The following is an 18780-nucleotide window of genomic DNA, read 5'->3' on the forward strand; positions in this document are numbered from 1 at the left end:
ACTATACATTGTTATCACATATAACTAGACCCACTGTTATTATTTAAACGTTTGTGATCATTAATTTCAATGATTTTGGATAAAAAATGATTTTTAGATGATGTTGCTATCATTAGATAATTTACAGTTTCCCATAGACTATAAGGCTATATATAAAATGATAGAATATTAGGGCCACAGAGGGGAAAAAAACACAAGTCATAATATTGTAACCAGTTGTTTTAAAGGAGGACAGTTGTTAAAATGACAGATGTGGGGCATTTCGTGAAATTGTACTTCAGTATGGTTTCATAAACAAAGACATGCTGATGTGCCAGAATATTAAGTATCACATTGTCATAAGTATCAAAACTGTAAAAACAATATGTAGCTTTTCTGCAGAAAGAACCAGCCTCATAAATTTATGACTTTATCCTTTTTCTTCAGTGTGGCCCTAGTACTCTGTCATATAAACAAATACACATTCCATATGAATATAAAAACACAATGTGTAACATTATGTTCCTTTATTGAATAAGGACAAAACAAAGCAGGTAAACCATCAGCTCCTTTCGAAACTGAAGTCACAGTGACTCTACAAGATGGAAAGCACAGAATCCAAGCATATTATACAAAATGATACATACACATTCAAAGGTCTGTATATAACACACCCTGCATGTCTGCACACTAAAATAAATGCAGGACAAATCCATACACATCAACTGAACAGACAAATGAATGGATGCAGTAGCCTCCCTGCAGCCTTGTATTACACACAGTATACCGCACAAACATCATAAGAGGCCAAATTCGTCAAAAAACGAACCCAAAAAAACCCAAATTCCTCTGCCACCGCAGGACATATTTAACCAAAATTGAAAGCACACATACTAACTAAAATAATTCAACACATATTGGTCCCTCAGCAGCCGACCACTGTCGTCATCAGGGAAGATTGCCGGATTGTCCCAGTCCATGGCTGGTGGCACTCTGGGGGCCCTCTCCTTCCTCAGGCAGGCCACATTGTGGAGGACAGCACAAGCCACAGTAATATCACATGCCCTAACAGGGCTGACCCTTAATTTGTGAAGGCAGTGAAAGCGTGCCTTCAGGAGGCCAAAGGTCATTTCAACTCTGGCCCTGGTCCTGGCATGGGCATGGTTGTAGGCCTGCTGTGCTTCCTGGGGGTCTGTGAAAGGTGTCAGGAGAAAAGGATGGCAGCCATACCCCCTGTCTCCCAGCAACACACCAGAGAATTCACCTGTCAACACAAAATCTCATCATTACTACCTCATAAACACAGTGATATTCTTGACACAGCCATGATGGTTATAAATAGGGGTTGTGTGGCTTACCTTGTGATAGGCACTGATAGATTTCAGAGGCCCGAAAGATTCTGGAGTCATGGACTGAGCCAGGCCATTTTGCCACAACATTGCTGATCACACAGTCAGCATTGCAGACCATCTGAAATCATAAGATGAGGAATATTACACCAATCAATGCACATCACTGGCAATGCAGAGTGTTCGTCAATGGACAATATCAAAAAGTTATGTTCACCTGAACATTAATGCTGTGAAAGGATTTCCTATTCACAAAATCGGCCTCATGGGCACCTGAGGGGGCTTTTATCCTTATGTGTGTGCAGTCCACTGCACCAATGACATTGGGGAAACCTGTCACACAAAGTAATGAGTATCCTACTATGTGTTAACAGTTGTCCTGTAATTTGTAGATCCTCTTACCTGCAATCCTATAGAACTCCTCTTTGATGTCACAGAGTCTTCTGTGGCCAGGGAAGGAGATGAAGACATCTGCTAATGCTTTGATAGCCAGACACACACTCCTTATTGTGCGGCAAATTGTGGCCTTGTTCAGCTGTTCTGCATCCCCCACTGAGTACAGGAAGGCTCCACTAGCAAAAAAGCGCAAGGCCACACAAACCATTTGCTCCACACTCAGTGCATGGCTCCGTGCAGTGCGGTGCTTAATCCTGGGACCCAGTAGTCTGCATAGATACCTGATGCCATCTGCAGAAAACCTGTATCTTTCATATAGATGGTCATCAGGGAAGGCCAGTGGGTCCAACCGGTCCCTGAAGACCCTTTCTCGCCTGAAGGCTCTCCTCAGCACAAGTGCTTCTTCATCCACCACATCTCGCACGAATGGGCATGCCATTGTCAGAGCAGAAAGGAACACACAATTTTGGGCCTTCATATAGGCTAGTGGCCACACCTGGTGCTGGGGGGGTGGGCAAAAGAGGGCGATGCCTTATAACGATGACTTGGTTGTACTGATTGCTGGGAAAATAAAAAAAACCTTAGAAAGATGCCACCGTCCTGTGTGCTCACAATAAGAGCTCATATGTCATGGCTCACTTGACTTTACGAGAATATACCTAATTTTTATTTTGAGCTGTGTCATCTTCTTGGAGCTGGGGGAGGAAAGAAAAATAATGATTAATACATTTGTGTTACAGTTAGCATACAGTGTACATTGAAGGCATATCTCACCTCCCTCTCAAATTTTTTTATTTCAAGGTCCAGTTTCCTAATTGTCCTCTTTTTTATTTCGGACTCCAGTGCAAGATTTTCCATCTTTTTCTTCTTGTACTGAATGTCTATGTCTGCCAGTTCTATTTGGCGCCGGAGGTGGTTGCCATACAACTTTCTGATAGCTTGTGAGCTCTGTGAACACAATACAATTAGCGCAGCTGGAATTTGGCAGGATGTGGTGTCCTTTTATTAATACGCACTATGTTGCCAGGCTGGTTTTCCCACTGTATAGCATCTGGGTCCTGTAAAAGAAATTAGATTTTTTGATTTTGATGAGGACTCCTCACCATTGTAGAGTAAATAGTACTTTCACAGTCTTAACATGATACCTCATGCCTTCTGGAATCCAGAGAGATGGTCTCCTCCTCATCATCGTCTCCATCATGTGCTGTTGCTGCTGCACTGGGGCCTTCACCCTATCACATTTAATCGGATTCATATTGAAGCTAGTAGACAAGACATGCCAGGCCTACAGTATGCCTTTGATGGAGTACTCACTGGATCAGCATCGTCTGGTGCTTGTGCTGGTGGCTCTAACAGGAACACAGTGCTGCCAGACACTGCAAGGCAATAGGTAAACCAAAGTCAGACAGTCCAAATTGATTCAATATGAATGTGGTTGTATCCCATGTAGAGATGGAAGGACATACCTTGAATGAAGCGGGTGGCATCTTGGGAGGAACCTATGCTCGTCTCTTTCCCCCCAGGGATCCCCTCTAAGACGGGCCTGCCTTTATTTAGCTCCAAGGCCATGTCCTCTGCTGGGGTAAGGTCAGCCTTTGGTGACCCACCACCCGTGCCTTGTCTGTGGGTATTCTTTTTCACTGCTAAAACAGTACAGACAATGTGTGAGCAGGCACCTTCTGGGTACAATATATGCTTGTGCTTTGTTAAATATTAGTCAGGGACCATACCATTCTGCAGAATGTTCTTGTATTTGATTTTGACCTGCTGCCATGTCCGTTTTGGCCCGTTCATGTTTAATCTACACACACACACACACACACACACACACACACACACATTTAATGGAGTCACACTGCAAAAAATTACTTGGTATTTTTGTCTTGTTTTCAGTAAAAATATCAAAAAATTTATCATAGCTTTATACAGTGTGATGGAGTTACTTTACACAATTTCACTCATATCTGCAGTGCATTTCAATTAAAAATTTAACCGTTTCATAATTACAGTACAACTGCATTTTTGGAGATGTGAATTAAATATTTGAATTGTAATTGTGATGTTTCAGCGGAGCGGTGAGTGTGTAATTGTGCACTACTTACGCATTCAGGCGGTCTGCAATACTTTGCCACGCTTTTTCTCTTTGCTTTATCACTGTGGCGGTGTTGCCTTTCTTCTTAATTATATCTTTTACCTCCTCGTATGCCTCCATGAGGATTTGTGCTTCCGACGGGGAAAAGTACGCGGCTCTAGTTGCCATGGTAAATCAGTTAATCTGTGATCTGTGGCGGGGTCTATTTGAGTGAGCCGTGAGCGCGCACCTATCCAGGATTGGTTTCACCTGGCTTAATGAATCCGTGTCTGCTCATCCTGGCTTGGTCTTTGTGCAACCAATTAAGCCTGTACGCACATGTTTTGGCTTCATTGAGCTCAGCTGAGTCATTTATCCCGGATGTCTTAATTCTACTTTTGTGCAACAGGCCCCTGGTTCATTGTTGTCCATGCGAGGAAGTTATGCTTGCAAGCATTTAAGCTAGGTAGCCTATGACAACAGAAACTAAAAGCTCACAGTATGACAGCGCCATAGACTGTTTTGCCAACATGAAAGCAGCGGCAATTTTAGTATGTAAACCGTGGTGGGGCAAACCAACAACAAAATTTTTTAGATGCATGCCAGCAAAGCCACTACACAACACAACACTAAACAATACATTAATTGCACTATAATGGTGACAAACGGTGCCCACAAACTGTTAGGGCCTACATAAAGTAGGACAGACGTAATCTTTTAGATCGATTATACATATGCTTTTGTTGGCAGGAAACCTTTTTTTGGTGGTATGGTTATTTTCCGTTGCCAACCACCAGAACGATGCACAACACAGGGAGTCCAACCAGTACACAGACTCCAGATGTTCACCACGGTGAAGATCTATTTCGGACCGTGGGGGAAATTAGTTTGACACCCCTAAGTTAGGGTCTTCCGGCTTCTATCCACCGCTAATTATAACATGCCTACCAGTGGAGGCTTCTCAGAGGAGGAAGGGGAGGACCCTCCTCCTCAGTGAATTTCATAAAAATATATATTTTGAAACATTTAAAAAGTTATCCTTCTTAGATAAAAGGAAGCAAACGGAACGAAACGGTGATAAACATACCTGAATTTGTCCAATAGAAACTCTTGTTTGCAACTGTTGGACTAATGATTAGATCAGCTAGATGCAGGCAAGAATGTGCAAAGCGATATTGAATGTGACACTGTCTGTTGCCTCAAATATTTCTCTCAACCTACGTTGTAAACTTTCATTTATAGGCTAGGTTGTAGCAACCTCATGATGGATATAGGGGAAATTTGAGTATCATGTAGTAGCCTAAACCTATCACTGTTATATTGAACTGAGTGAATGGAATATGAATGACAGTCATCCAATATGCTGTAATAGAAATAAGGCCATGCTCATGACATTTTCTTTTGGTCCCTTATCTTAAAGGGCACCGACCGCCACTGACGCCTACACACCTCAGGAACAGCAGTGCCATCACCAGTACAGTACAAAATGGCATATGGTGTACACAGTACTGCTGACATACTGTACATGTCTGAACTGGCTGTGATATCAGTTTGGTGATAACAAACAGCATGACTCATACATGCTGTACATTACTGACAAAATCATCTTCTTGTCAGAATAAACCATATCCAACCAATTTCCAGAGGTGTGGACTGGAGTCACATGACTTGGACTGGAGTCTAACTTGAGTCACAAATTGTATGACTTGCGACTGGACTTGATGAAAAATAAAATAACTTGAGATTTGATAGCCTCTATAAACAACTTTGACTTGAGACTGATGACTTGAAACTATATGGCCAGGTTTTGAAACGTTTTGTCAATCATTTTGTGGCACAATCTACGTGGATTAGGCTACTCTCCACGCAGCCAGAAACAATAGCTATGTTTCCATTAACTTGTCCAGGCATTTTTTTGTCAATATTTAGAACGTTTGCATAGAAAATAGATGCAACAATTGCCTGTCAGGGTGCGTTTCCATTTAACTATGTAGTGTCGATAAAAACAGCTGGACGTAATGCCGTCACTTTTTCACAAAAACCTAGTGTTGAATAAAACTGTAGTGGTCAAAGTGTTTCCATTACACATTTAGGTCAATTGTGCATGAATAAATTGGCGACCGCCTATATGCCCTCCTACCTATCTGTTTCATGTCTCAGGTAGCCTGCTAAAGCCAGCATGGATAGAATTCAATAATTGACAAATATTTGCCATATTCTAATCATTTTCATGTGCCAACGAATCGACACAGTCCTGTAGATCTGAAATAATGGAATGGTGAAACTTGTCAGCCAACTAGAAAACTATTTTTGAAAATCAGGTCAATCCTTGTCTTGTATGCAAAGAAAAATGATTTGTATAGTTTAACATATTTTTTTTAGCAAGCAGTAGGCATTTAGAATTAAGTGTGAAGTGGAGCTTTATAGTTACAATGCCTTCAGAAAGAATTCATACCACTTGACTTATCCCACGTTTTGTTGTTACAGCCTGAATTCAAAATGGATGAAATAAAATAAAAATCACCCATCTACACACAATAACCCACAATGAGAAATTGAAAACATATTTTTAGAAATGTTTGCAAATGTATTGAAAATGAAATACAGAAATGTCTAATTTCCATAAATATTCACACCCCTTTCCTATGACACTCCAAATTGAGGTGCATCTAATTTCGTTTGATCATCCTCGAACTTGATTGGAGTCCACCTGTGGCCAATTCAATTGTTTGGACACAAAAATATAAACACAACATGCAAAAATGTCAAAGATTTTACTGAGTTACAGTTCATATAAGGTAATCAGTCAATTCAAATACATTTATTAGGCCCTAATCTATGGAATTCACATGACTGGGAATGCAGATATGCATTTATTGATCACAGATATACCTTTAAAAAAAGGTAGGTGTCCTGGATCAGAAAACCAGTCAGTATCTGGTGTGACCACCATTTGCCTCATGCAGCGCAACATCTCCTTCGCATAGAGGAAGAGCTGGGACATTTTCAGCTTCCAGGAATGGTGTACGAGGTGATGGCGGCGGATGAATGGCACGACAATGGATCTCGTCACAGTATCTGTATGCATTCAAATTGCCATCGATAAAATGCAATTGTGTCCGCTGTCCGTAGTTTATGCCTGACCATACAGTAATCCCACCACCATGTGGGCACTCTGTTCACAACATTGACATCAGCAAATCGCTTGCCCACACAACGCCATACATGCTGTCTGCCATCTGCCTGGTACAGTTGAAACCAGGATACAATCGTGAAGTGCACACTTCTCCAGCGTGCCAGTGGTCATCGAAGGTGAGCATTTGCCCACTGAAGTCGGTTACGACGCTGAACTGCAGTCAGGTCAAGACCCTGGTGAGGACAAGCACGCAGATGCGCTTCCCTGAGATGGATTCTGACAGTTTGTGCAAAAATTATTCAGTTGTGCAAACCCACAGTTTCATCAGCTGTCCGGGTGGCTGGTCTCGGACAATCCCACAGGTGAAGAATCCAGATATGAAGTTCCTGGGCTGGTGTGGTTACACGTGGTCTGTGGTTGTGAGGCCGGTAGGATGTACTGCCAAATTCTCTAAAATGGCGTTGGAGGCGGCATATGGTAAAGAAATTAACATGACATTTTCTGGCAACTGCTCTGGTGGACATTCCTGCAGTCAGCATGCCAATTGCATAGTCCCTCAAAACTTGAGACATCTGTGTTGTGACAAAGCTGCACATTTTAGAGTGGCCTTTTATTGTCCCCAGCACCTTTGTAATGATCATGCTGTTTAATCAGCTTCTTGATATGCCACTCCTGTCGGGTGGATGGATTATCTTGGCAAAGGAGAAATGCTCACTAACCGGGATGTAAACAAATGTGTGCTTTTTGTTCGTGTGTAACATTGCTGGGATCTTCTATTTCAGCTCATGAAACATGGGACCAATCAATCAAATCATGTATTCAATACATGTAATCATGTATTTATAAAGCCCTTTTTACATCAGCCGATGTCACATGTTGGGTTTATATTTTTGTTCAGTATAGTAATGGCAGAATGCATTTTAAACTTCATGCACAGTATTTTTATTTTATTTCACTTGGCAAGTCAGTTAAGAACAAATTCTTATTTACAATGACAGCCTACCAAAAGGCAAAAGGCCTCCTGCGGGGACGGGGGCTGGGATTAGAAATACATTTAATAAAAATATAGGACAAAACGCACATCACGACAAGAGACAACACTACATAAAAAGACACCTAAGACAACATTAATACATAACATTACAGTAACACTTTTGTATGACTTAATACCATTATTTTATCATAGGTGCTTTTCAATGCACAACCACCTTTTTTCCCACGGATTGATGTTTCAGCATTGTCTCAATGGAGAGTTTGGCGTTCGACTTGTCATGTGCAACACGCACCCGCAGTTACAAGCCTGATAGAGTTAGCAGTAGGTGGACGAGCAATATCGACCGTCAATGTACAGATGAAGCCTGAGCTGGAATGTGAAGTGAACTGAAGCTGGTTAGTTTTAGAAAACCCTGAGTAGATCTAGCTTGGTAATATACCGAGTTCAGGATGCCAAGATCTGTGAGATTTTCATAGCGATGGGGCAGACGTTTTGATCGAGAGACCTTTAAAAAATATGGACATTTTGTCTGTCAATAAACATACAAATATGTATTTAACAGTTATAAGGAAGGTGAAATCTTAAAGTTAGTAATTTAATAATTTGATTATACTATATTTAGAAAGCATATAAGTAATTTCAAGCCTTAATCATACAGTTTTGTTGAATAGGAAATACATATTTTCATATTTGTACTGTATTCTTGTGCTTGTGTCCTCAAAAGTCACTACACCTCAGCAATTTATACCTATTTTCACAAGAAAGGTGAGATTGTAACCTTTATTGGAGTATGCAGCATTACTAGTTATTGTTTATGACCCTCTCAAGATAAATAATTACTTTTGGGGATTACATAGATTAAATTTCGCTACATTTAACTGGATTAAGTAACCTTCTATTTTATGTAACCATACCAAACATTTCATATCATACTAATTTGAATGTCCCAGATTTACATTTACTAGGTAGTCTGAAACCAGACGGTTAGCCTAAATCTGTCGGGCTCCTATCCTTGTTTGTTGGGCTTGATGTGCTTCTTGAAGAGGACTTGTGCCTCATAGGCAGTGGAAACCGTGTGTGTTGTATTCTGGAAGGTCAAGATGAGTTTTGCTGGGTGGATGAAGCTGGATATCAGGTTTAGCTAGGATCCCACCTCGTAGATCACCCTCTTTTTCAAGTTGGGTACTCAGATCTGGGTAGATGCTGATCCTCTTCTCCACATAGGTCAGAGCCCCCGATTCCACTGCGAGGCGAACAATTTGCCATTTGACAAAAAAACTGTGGGTTCCTACAATCATACACCGAGATCGGTTCCAAAGGACACATGCGGTGCTCAATGTTTATCAGCTGCATGGGACACAGCTTCTCCTGCCCAGAAAGTTAATAGAAAATACATTTGGGTTGCCAACATCCACACCAGTTTCCAGTCCTGTGAATCGCACATTGAATTTACGTGCATGATTTTCGAGTGATTCTGTTTTCTTTTATAGGAGATTGATTTCCCCGACTAATTTAGTTTGCGCTGTTTCCAGGTCATGGAGTTGGCCCTCTTTCACATTTGCCACTGTCTCCAAACTTTCCACTTCATCAAATCAAATAGAAATGTGTCACGTGACGAATACAACAGTTGTAGACCTTACCGTGAAATGCTTACTTACAAGTCCTTAACCAACAATGCAGTTTTAAGAAAATAGAGTTAAGAAACTATTTACTAAATAAAAAATATATTTTTTAAAGTAACACAATAATGAGGCTATATACAGGGGATACCGGTACCGAGTTAATGTGCGGTGGTACAGGTTAGTCGAGGTCATTTGTACATGTAGGTAGGGGTAAAGTCACTATGCATAGATAACAAACAGCGAGTAGCAGCAGTGTAAAAACAAAGGGGAGGGGTGGGGTCAATGCAAATAGTCCGGGTGGCCGTTTAATTAATTGTTCGGCAGTTTTATGGCTTGGGGGTTGAAGCTGTTAAGGAGCCTTTTGGACCTAGACTTGGTGTAACAGTATAACTTTAAACCGTCCCCTCGCCCCGACACGGGCGCGAACCAGGGACCTTCTGCACACATCAACAACGGTCGCCCACGAAGCATCGTTACCCATCGCTCCACAAAAGCCGCGGCCCTTGCAGAGCAAGGGGAAACCCTACTTCAAGTCTCAGAGCAAGTGACGTAACCGATTGAAACGCTATTAGCGCGTACCCGCTAACTAGCTAGCCATTTCACATCCGTTACACTCACCCCCCTTTCGACCTCCTCCTTTTCCGCAGCAATCAGTGATCCGGGTCAACAGCATCAATGTAACAGTATAACTTTAAACCGTCCCCTCGCCCCGACACGGGCGAGAACCAGGGACCTTCTGCACACATCAACAACGGTCGCCCACGAAGCATCGTTACCCATCGCTCCACAAAAGCCGCGGCCCTTGAAGTAGGGTTTCCCCTTGCTCTGCAAGTCTCAGAGCAAGTGACGTAACCGATTGAAACGCTATTAGCGCGTACCCGCTAACTAGCTAGCCATTTCACATCCGTTACATTGGCGCTCTGGTACCACTTGCCATGCTGTGGCAGGGAGAAGTCTATGACTTGGGTGACTGGAGTCTTTGACATTTTTTGGGGTCTTTCTCTGACACCGCCTAGTATATACAGTTGAAGTCGGAAGTTTACATACACTTAGGTTGGAGTCATTAAAACTCGTTTTTCAACCACTCCTGTCACGTTCCTGACCTGTTTTCCTTTGTCATGTATTTGTTTTAGTTGGTCAGGGCGTGAGTTGGGTGGGTTGGTCTAGGTTTGATTTTCTATGTTGGGATTTTGTGTTCGACCTGGTATGATTCTCAATCAGAGACAGCTGTGAATCGTTGTCCCTGATTGAGAATCATACTAAGGCAGCCAGGGTTTCACTTGTGTTTTGTGGGTGTTTGTTCCTGTGTCAGTGTTTGGGCCACACAGGACTGTTTCAGGTTAGTCACGTTTGTTGGTTGTTGTATTTTGTAGTGTTTGTTGTTTTCCCATTAAAATATGAATACTTACCAATCCGCATCTTGGTCCGATCCATGCTCCTCCTCGTCTGAGGAGGAGAACGACTACGACAGCTGTTACAGAAACACCCACCATAACAGGACCAAGCGGATTGGAGAAGGAAGGCAAGAACAACAGCAATGGGGAAAAGAGGAATGGACTTGGGAGGAAATCCTAGACGGTAAAGGACCCTGGGCAGAGCCAGTGGAGTGTCGCCGCCCCAAAGCGGAGCTGGAGGCAGCGAAAGCGGAGAGGAGGTTTTATGAGGCGAAAGCAAGGCAGAGCGGCTGGAAGCCCGAGAGGCTCACCCAAAAATTTATTGGGGGGAGGCTAAAGGGGAGTGTGGCGAAGCCGGGTTGGATACCCGAGCCAACTCCCCGGGCTTACCGTGGAGTGAGAGGGCGTCGTACTGGTCAGACACCGTGTAATGCGGTGGAGCGCACGGTGTCCCCAGTACGCGTGCTTAGCCCAGTGCGGGCTATTCCACCTTGCCGCACTGGGAGGGCTAGGTTGGGCATCGAGCCGGGTGCCATGAAGCCGGCCCAACATATCTGGCCTCCAGTACGTCTCCTCGGGCCGGCGTACATGGCACCAGCCTTACAGGTGGTGTCCCCGGTTCGCCTGCATAGCCCAGTGCGGGCTATTCCACCTCGCCGCACTGGCAGGGCTACGGGGACCATTCAACCTGGTAGGGTTGGGGAGGCTCGGTGCTCAAGAGCGCGTGTCCTCCTTCACGGTCCGGTATATCTGGCGCCACCTTCCCGCCCCAGTCCAGTACCTCCAGTTCCAGCACCCCGCACTCGCCTTATGGTGCGTGGCCCCAGCCCAGTACCACCAGTGCCTACACCACGCACCAGGCTTCCAGTGCGTCTCCAGAGCCCTGTTCCTCCTCCACGCACTCTCCCTGTGGTGCGTGTCTCCAGCCCAGTACCACCAGTTCCGGCACCACGCACCAGGCCTACTGTGCGCCTCAGCAGGTCAGAGTCGGCCGTCTGCCCAACGGCGCCTGAACTGCCCCTCTGCCCAACGGCGCCTGAACTCCCCGTCTGCCCAACGGCGCCTGAACTTCCCGTCTGCCCAACGCTGTCTGAACTGTCCGTCTGCCAAGCGCCGCATGAACTGCCCGTCTGTATTGAGCCTTCAAAGCCGCCCGTCTGCCATGAGCCTGCAAAGCCGCCCGTCTGCCATGAGCCTATAGAGCCTTCCGCCAGACAGGAGCCGCTAGAGCCTTCCGCCAGACAGGAGCCGCTAGAGCCTTCCGCCAGACAGGAGCAGCCAAAGCCTTCCGCCAGACCGGATCAGCCAGAGCCTTCCGCCAGACCGGATCAGCCAGAGCCTTCCGCCAGACAGGATCAGCCAGAGCCTTCCGCCAGACAGGATCAGCCAGAGCCTTCCGCCAGACAGGATCAGCCAGAGCCTTCCGCCAGACAGGATCAGCCAGAGCCTTCCGCCAGCCATGAGCAGCCAGATCCGTCAGCCAGCCATGAGCAGCCAGATCCGTCAGCCAGCCATGAGCAGCCAGATCCGTCAGCCAGCCATGAGCAGCCAGATCTGTCAGCCAGCCATGAGCAGCCAGATCCGTCAGCCAGCCATGAGCAGCCAGATCCGTCAGCCAGCCATGAGCAGCCAGATCCGTCAGCCAGCCATGAGCAGCCAGATCCTTCAGCCAGCCATGAGCAGCCAGATCCGTCAGCCAGCCATGAGCCGTCCAGCCAGGATCCGCCAGAGCCGTCCAGACAGGATCCGCCAGAGCCGTCATCCAGCCAGGATCCGCCAGCCAGCCAGGATCCGCCAGCCAGCCAGGATCCGCCAGAGCCAGCCAGCCAGGATCCGCCAGCCAGCCAGGATCCGTCCCTCAGTCCGGAGCTGCCCCTTATCCTGGTGCTATCCCTTATCCTGGTGCTGCCCCTTAGTCCGGTGCTGCCCCTTAGTCAGGTGCTACCCCTCGGTCAGGTGCTACCCCTCAGTCAGGTGCTACCCCTCAGTCTGTTACTGCCCTTTGGAATAGTGGGATTGACATGGAGGGTGAATATTGGGAGGAGGCCACGGAAGCGGGGGTTGACTATGGTGGGGTGGGGACCACGACCAGCGCCAGAGCCGCCACCGTGGACAGACGCCCACCCAGACCCTCCCCTAGACTTTGTGCTGGTGCGCCCGGAGTTCGCACCTTAAGGGGGGGGTTCTGTCACGTTCCTGACCTGTTTTCCTTTGTCATGTATTTGTTTTAGTTGGTCAGGGCGTGAGTTGGGTGGGTTGGTCTAGGTTTGATTTTCTATGTTGGGATTTTGTGTTCGGCCTGGTATGATTCTCAATCAGAGACAGCTGTGAATCGTTGTCCCTGATTGAGAATCATACTAAGGCAGCCAGGGTTTCACTTGTGTTTTGTGGGTGTTTGTTCCTGTGTCAGTGTTTGGGCCACACAGGACTGTTTCAGGTTAGTCACGTTTGTTGGTTGTTGTATTTTGTAGTGTTTGTTGTTTTCCCATTAAAATATGAATACTTATCAATCCGCATCTTGGTCCGATCCATGCTCCTCCTCGTCTGAGGAGGAGAACGACTACGACTGCTGTTACAACTCCACAAATTTCTTGTTAACAAACTATAGTTTTGGCAAGTCAGTTAGTACATCTACTTTGTGCATGACACAAGTCATTTTTCCAACAATTGTTTACAGACAGATTATTTCACTTATAATTCACTGTATCACAATTCCAGTGGGTCAGAAGTTTACATACACTAAATTGACTGTGCCTTTAAACAGCTTGGAAAATTCCAGAAAATGATGTCATGGCTTTAGAAGCTTCTGATAGGCTAATTGACATCATTTGAGTCAATTGGAGGTGTACCTGTGGATGCATTTCAAGGCCTACCTTCAAACGCAGTGCCTCTTTGCTTGACATCATGGGAAAATCAAAAGAAATCAGCCAAGACCTCAGACAAAAGATTGTAGAACTCCACAAGTCTGTTTCATCCTTGGGAGCAATTACCAAATGCCTGAAGGTACCACGTTCATCTGTACAAACAATAGTACGCAAGTATAAACACCATGGGACCAGGCAGCCGTCATACCGCTCAGGAAGAAGACACGTTCTGTCTCCTAGAGATGAACGCACTTTGGTGCGAAAAGTGCAAATCAATCCCAGAACAACAGCAAAGGACCTTGTGAAGATGCTGGAGGAAACAGGAACAAAAGTATCTGTAGCCACAGTAAAATGAGTCCTATATCGACATAACCTGAAAGGCCGCTCAGCAAGGAAGAAGCCACTGCTCCAAAACTGCCATAAAAAAGCCAGACTACAGTTTGCAACTACAACTGGACAAAGATCGTACTTTTTGGACAAATGTCCTCTGGTCTGATGAAACAAGAATAGAACTGTTTGGCCATAATGACCATCGTTATGTTTTGACGAAAAATGGGGAGGCTTGCAAGCCAAAGAACACCATCCCAACAGTGAAGCATGGGGGTGGCAGCAACAGGTTGTGGGTGCTTTGCTGCAGAAGGGACTGGTGCACTTCACAAAATAGATGGCATCATGAGGCAGGAAAATTACGTGGATATATTAAAGCAACATCTCAAGACATCAGTCAGGAAGTTAAAGCTTGGTCACAAATGGGTCTTCCAAATGGACAATGACCCCAAGCATACTTCCAAAGTTGTGGCAAAATGGCTTAAGGACAACAAAGTCAAGGTATTGGAGTGGCCATCACAAAGCCCTGACCTCGATCCCATAGAAAATGTGTGGGCAGAACTGAAAAAGCGTGTGCGAGGAAGGAGGCCTACAAACCTGACTCCGTTATGCCAGCTCTGTCAGGAGAAATTGGCCAAAATTCACCCAATTTATTGTGGGAAGCTTGTGGAAGGCTACCCGAAAAGTTTGACCCAAGTTAAACAATTTAAAGGCAATGCTACCAAATGCTAATTGAGTATATGTAAACTTCTGACCCACTGGGAATGTGATTTAAGAAATAAAATCTGAAATAAATCATTCTCTCTACTATTATTCTGACATTTCACATTCTTAAAATAAAGTGGTGATCCTGACTGACCTAAAACAGGGAATTTTTACTAGGATTAAATGTCAGGAATTGTGAAACACTGAGTTTAAATGTATTTGGCTAAGGTGTATGTAAACTCCCGACTTCAACTGTAGGTCCTGGATGGCAGGAAGCTTGGCCCCAGTGATGTACTGGGCTGTACGCACTACACTCTGTAGCGCCTTACGGTCGGATGACGAGCAGTTGCCATACCAGGTGGTGAAGCAACCGGTCAGGATGCTCTCGATGGTGCAGTTGCAGAAATGTTTGAGGATCTGGGGACCAATGGCAAATCTTTTGAGTCTCCTGAGGGGGAAAAGGCATTGTCGTGCCCTCTTCACAACTTTCTTGGTGTGTTTGGTCCATGATAGTTCGTTAGTGATGTTGACAGCAAGGAACTTGAAACTCTCGACCCACTTCACTACAGCCCTGTCAATGTTAATGGGCGTGTGTTTGGCCCTCCTTTTCCTGTAGTCTGTGATCATCTCCTTTGTCTTGCTCACGTTGAGGAAGAGGTTGGTGTCCTGGCACCACACTGCCAGGTCTCTGACCTCCCTATAGGCTGTCTCATCGTTGTCGGTGATCAGGCATACCACGTTGTGTCGTCAGCAAACTTAATGATGGTGTTGGAGTCGTGCTTGGCCACACAGTCGTGGGTGAACAGGGAGTACAGGAGGGGACTAAGCACGCACCCCTGAAGAGCCCTCGTGTTGAGCATCAGCGTGGCAGATGTGGTGTTGCCTATCCTTACGACCTCGGGGCGGCCCGTCAGGATGTCCAGGATCCAGTTGCAGAGGGAGGTTTTCAGTCCCAGGGTCCATAGCTTAGTGATGAGCTTTGTGGGCACTATGGTGTTGAACGCTGAGCTGTAATCAATGAACAGCATTCTTACATAGGTATTCCTATTGTCCAGGTGGGAAAGGGCAGTGTGGAGTGCGATTGAGATTGCGTCATCTGTGGATCTGGTAGGGCCGTATGCGAATTGGAGTGGGTCTAGGGTTTCCGGGATGAATGGTGTTGATGTGAGCCATAGATTAATTTACCGGTTTTAATTGCATGTCAAGGCAGAGGTAATTTCCTCACAAGCTATCTCTCGGATAGTAGTAGCGAACTCTTTCTGTTGTCTGGTGTTCAGAGCCACCATGTTCCCACAGGTGATTTGTGAAAAGACTGTAATATGCCAGCTGCTTGAGCAAAATAGACCTGCTTTTGTTGCTTCGAATACAGTGAATGTTCCACACCTTAATATGGTGTTTTACACTGAGTACTCAAAACACATAGACTGACCAGGTGAAAGCCATGTCGCTTGTTAAATCCACTTCAATCAGTATAGAATAATGGGAGGAGACCGGTTAAATAAGGATTTTTAAGCTTTGAGACAATTGAGACATGGATTGTGTATGTGTGCCATTCAGAGGATGAATGGGCAAGACAAAAGATTTAAGTGCCTTTAACGGGAATGGTAGTAGGTGCCAGGCGCATCGGCTTGTGTCAAGAACTGCAACGCTGCTGGGGTTTTCAACAGTTTCCCGCGTGTATCAAGAATGGTCCACCACCCAAAGGCCATCCAGCCAACTTGACACAACTGTGTGAAGCATTGGAGTCAACATGGGCCAGAATCCCTGTGGAACACTTTAAACACCTTGTAACGTCCATGCCCCAACGAATTGAGGCTATTCTGAGGACAAAAGGGGGGTGCAACTCAATATCAGGAAGGTGTTCCTAATGTTTGGTATACTCAGTGTATGTTGACAATTATTTTTAAATGTCTGTTAATTCATAGTTATTTTGCAAAAGAAAGCCACGAGAAAGCCATTGCATATCAATGCATGCCACTGTTTTTTTACTTTAAGTGTTTTCTTTGTTTGGGTGTGCATTTCTGCCTGCAAAGACGGCCCTGGCTGCAAAGACGGCTCTTGATCGGGGTGTGTGTGGAGGGGGACCACCTGTTGTTGTACATGATATTGATACGGCTGTGAACCGTTTCTATGGTTTTAGAAGTTGATTCGTCGGGATTGGGTTCAGCGAGGACCACAGCAGATAGGCTTCCCCCATTCTTTCTATGGGAGGGGCCTGCATCTGCAGCTGTCCACGTTAATGAAAGTTTATCCCTGCTCTAGGTCGCGTCCCAATCAAAGAGCTCGGGAGCGTGGTGCATGACCTCATATGACTATGTCCCCAGAGAGGCCGACAGACGCCTCCTTGTTGTTCACCTCGTAAACGCCCTTGGGTGTTATTCCTTCGCCCAGTTGACAGCCATAAACTCTGCTGTTCCCACACTATAACCCACTATAAACTGATGTCATCCTGATCTACATATTAATAGGGTGGTGATCTAAGACACATAAAAGTTAAGAGAGAAAAAAGCCTTAGAGGGTTCTCCCTCTGCTTGGGGGTACTCGAAAAGCCAAGGGTGTTGACAGTCCACAGGAGGCTGCTGAGGGGAGGACGGCTCTTAATAATGGCTAGAATGGGGTGAATGGAATGGCATCAAACACATGGCAACCATGTGTTTTATGTGTTGGATACCATTCCATTTATTCTGTTCCAGCCATTACTATGAGCCCGTCCTCCCCAATTAAGGTGCCACTGGCCACCTGTGCTTGACACGGGTGGTGAGAAATTGCAATAAGAAAAGATGATTACTCACAGAGAGGCTTCGGAGTGTAGGCGTAAAGATGTTGAAAGCGCTGGGTCGTAAAATAAAAGATCCCTTTTCACATTTCACCTTGAGTAGAATACTAACAGCAGCTCAGTGAATTATAATGGTTTATGAAATGTGCAAAATGAGCTGACCAATGCTTTTATATCCTTTTGAATCCTCTTGAATGGCCACAAATGGCAATTGTTTATTACTAAGCTTAAATCTTTATTTTCAAACTGAAATGCCTCAATTCTATGTCCCCAAGTACAAACATCTACAAATGATATTTCTATACCTTACCATACAGTATATATGGTCATCTTCTATATTCGGGTCCCTCTGCCCTATCAAATCCACTGTCTAACATCAAGGTATACTTGACTTGACACGAAACTTCCGGCGCCGAAAAGAGATGGCCGCCTCGCTTCGTGTTCCTTGGAAAATATGCAGTATTTTGTTTTTTTACGTGTTATTTCTTACAACGGTACCCCGGGTAATCTTAGGTTTCATTACATACAGTCGGGAGGAACTACTGAATATACGATTAACGTCAACTCATCATCGTTCCTACCAGGAATATGACTTTCCCGAAACGGATCCAGTGTTTTGCCTTCCACCCAATACAATGGATCTGATCCCAGCCGGCGACCCTGTGCGACGCCGAAAAAGGGGAAAACGTGGCGGTCTCGTGGTCAGGCTTCGGAGATGGGCACATCGCGCTCCACTCCCTAGCATACTACTCGCCAATGTCCAGTCTCTTGACAATAAGGTTGATGAAATCCGAGCACGGGTAGCATTCCAGAGAGACATCAGGGATTGCAACGTGCTCTGCTTCACGGAAACATGGCTAACTCAAGGGACGCTAACGGAGTCGGTGCAGCCAGCTGGTTTCTTCATGCATCGCGCCGACAGAAACAAACATCTTTCCGGTAAGAAGAGGGGCGGGGGGGTATGCCTTATGATTAACGAGAAGTGGTGTGATCATCATAACAACACACAAGAACTCAAGTCGTTCTGTTCACCTGATCTAGAACTCCTCACAATCAAATGTCGACCGCATTATCTACCAAGGGAATTCTCGTCAATCATAATCACAGCCGTATACATTCCCCCCCAAGCAGACACATCGATGGCCCTGAACAAACTTTATCTGACTC

The 18780-nt window shown here is 45.3% G+C and overlaps 1 protein-coding gene across 4 annotated transcripts; it reads right to left on the reverse strand.

The window, feature by feature from the left end:
* Window positions 1-491: 491 nt before the first annotated feature.
* Window positions 492-4203, reverse strand: LOC139562530 (putative nuclease HARBI1). Of its 4 annotated transcripts, XM_071380288.1 has the most exons (10): window positions 3455-4203; window positions 3191-3367; window positions 3039-3100; window positions 2870-2956; window positions 2741-2782; window positions 2384-2672; window positions 1731-2285; window positions 1546-1661; window positions 1338-1449; window positions 492-1243 (listed from the first exon to the last, which is right to left on the reverse strand). In XM_071380288.1, the coding sequence occupies exons 7-10, from the start codon at window positions 2200-2202 to the stop codon at window positions 873-875; spliced, it is 1071 nt and encodes a 356-aa protein (XP_071236389.1). In that variant the 5' UTR covers window positions 2203-2285; window positions 2384-2672; window positions 2741-2782; window positions 2870-2956; window positions 3039-3100; window positions 3191-3367; window positions 3455-4203; the 3' UTR covers window positions 492-872. The 4 variants fall into 4 exon arrangements, with proteins under 4 accessions (XP_071236389.1, XP_071236386.1, XP_071236387.1 ...); XM_071380285.1 differs by having other exon boundaries at window positions 2384-2782; XM_071380286.1 differs by having other exon boundaries at window positions 1731-2782.
* Window positions 4204-18780: the final 14577 nt, after the last annotated feature.

Source organism: Salvelinus alpinus, chromosome 32, assembly GCF_045679555.1.
Source record: "Salvelinus alpinus chromosome 32, SLU_Salpinus.1, whole genome shotgun sequence".
Lineage (NCBI taxonomy): Eukaryota > Metazoa > Chordata > Actinopteri > Salmoniformes > Salmonidae > Salvelinus > Salvelinus alpinus.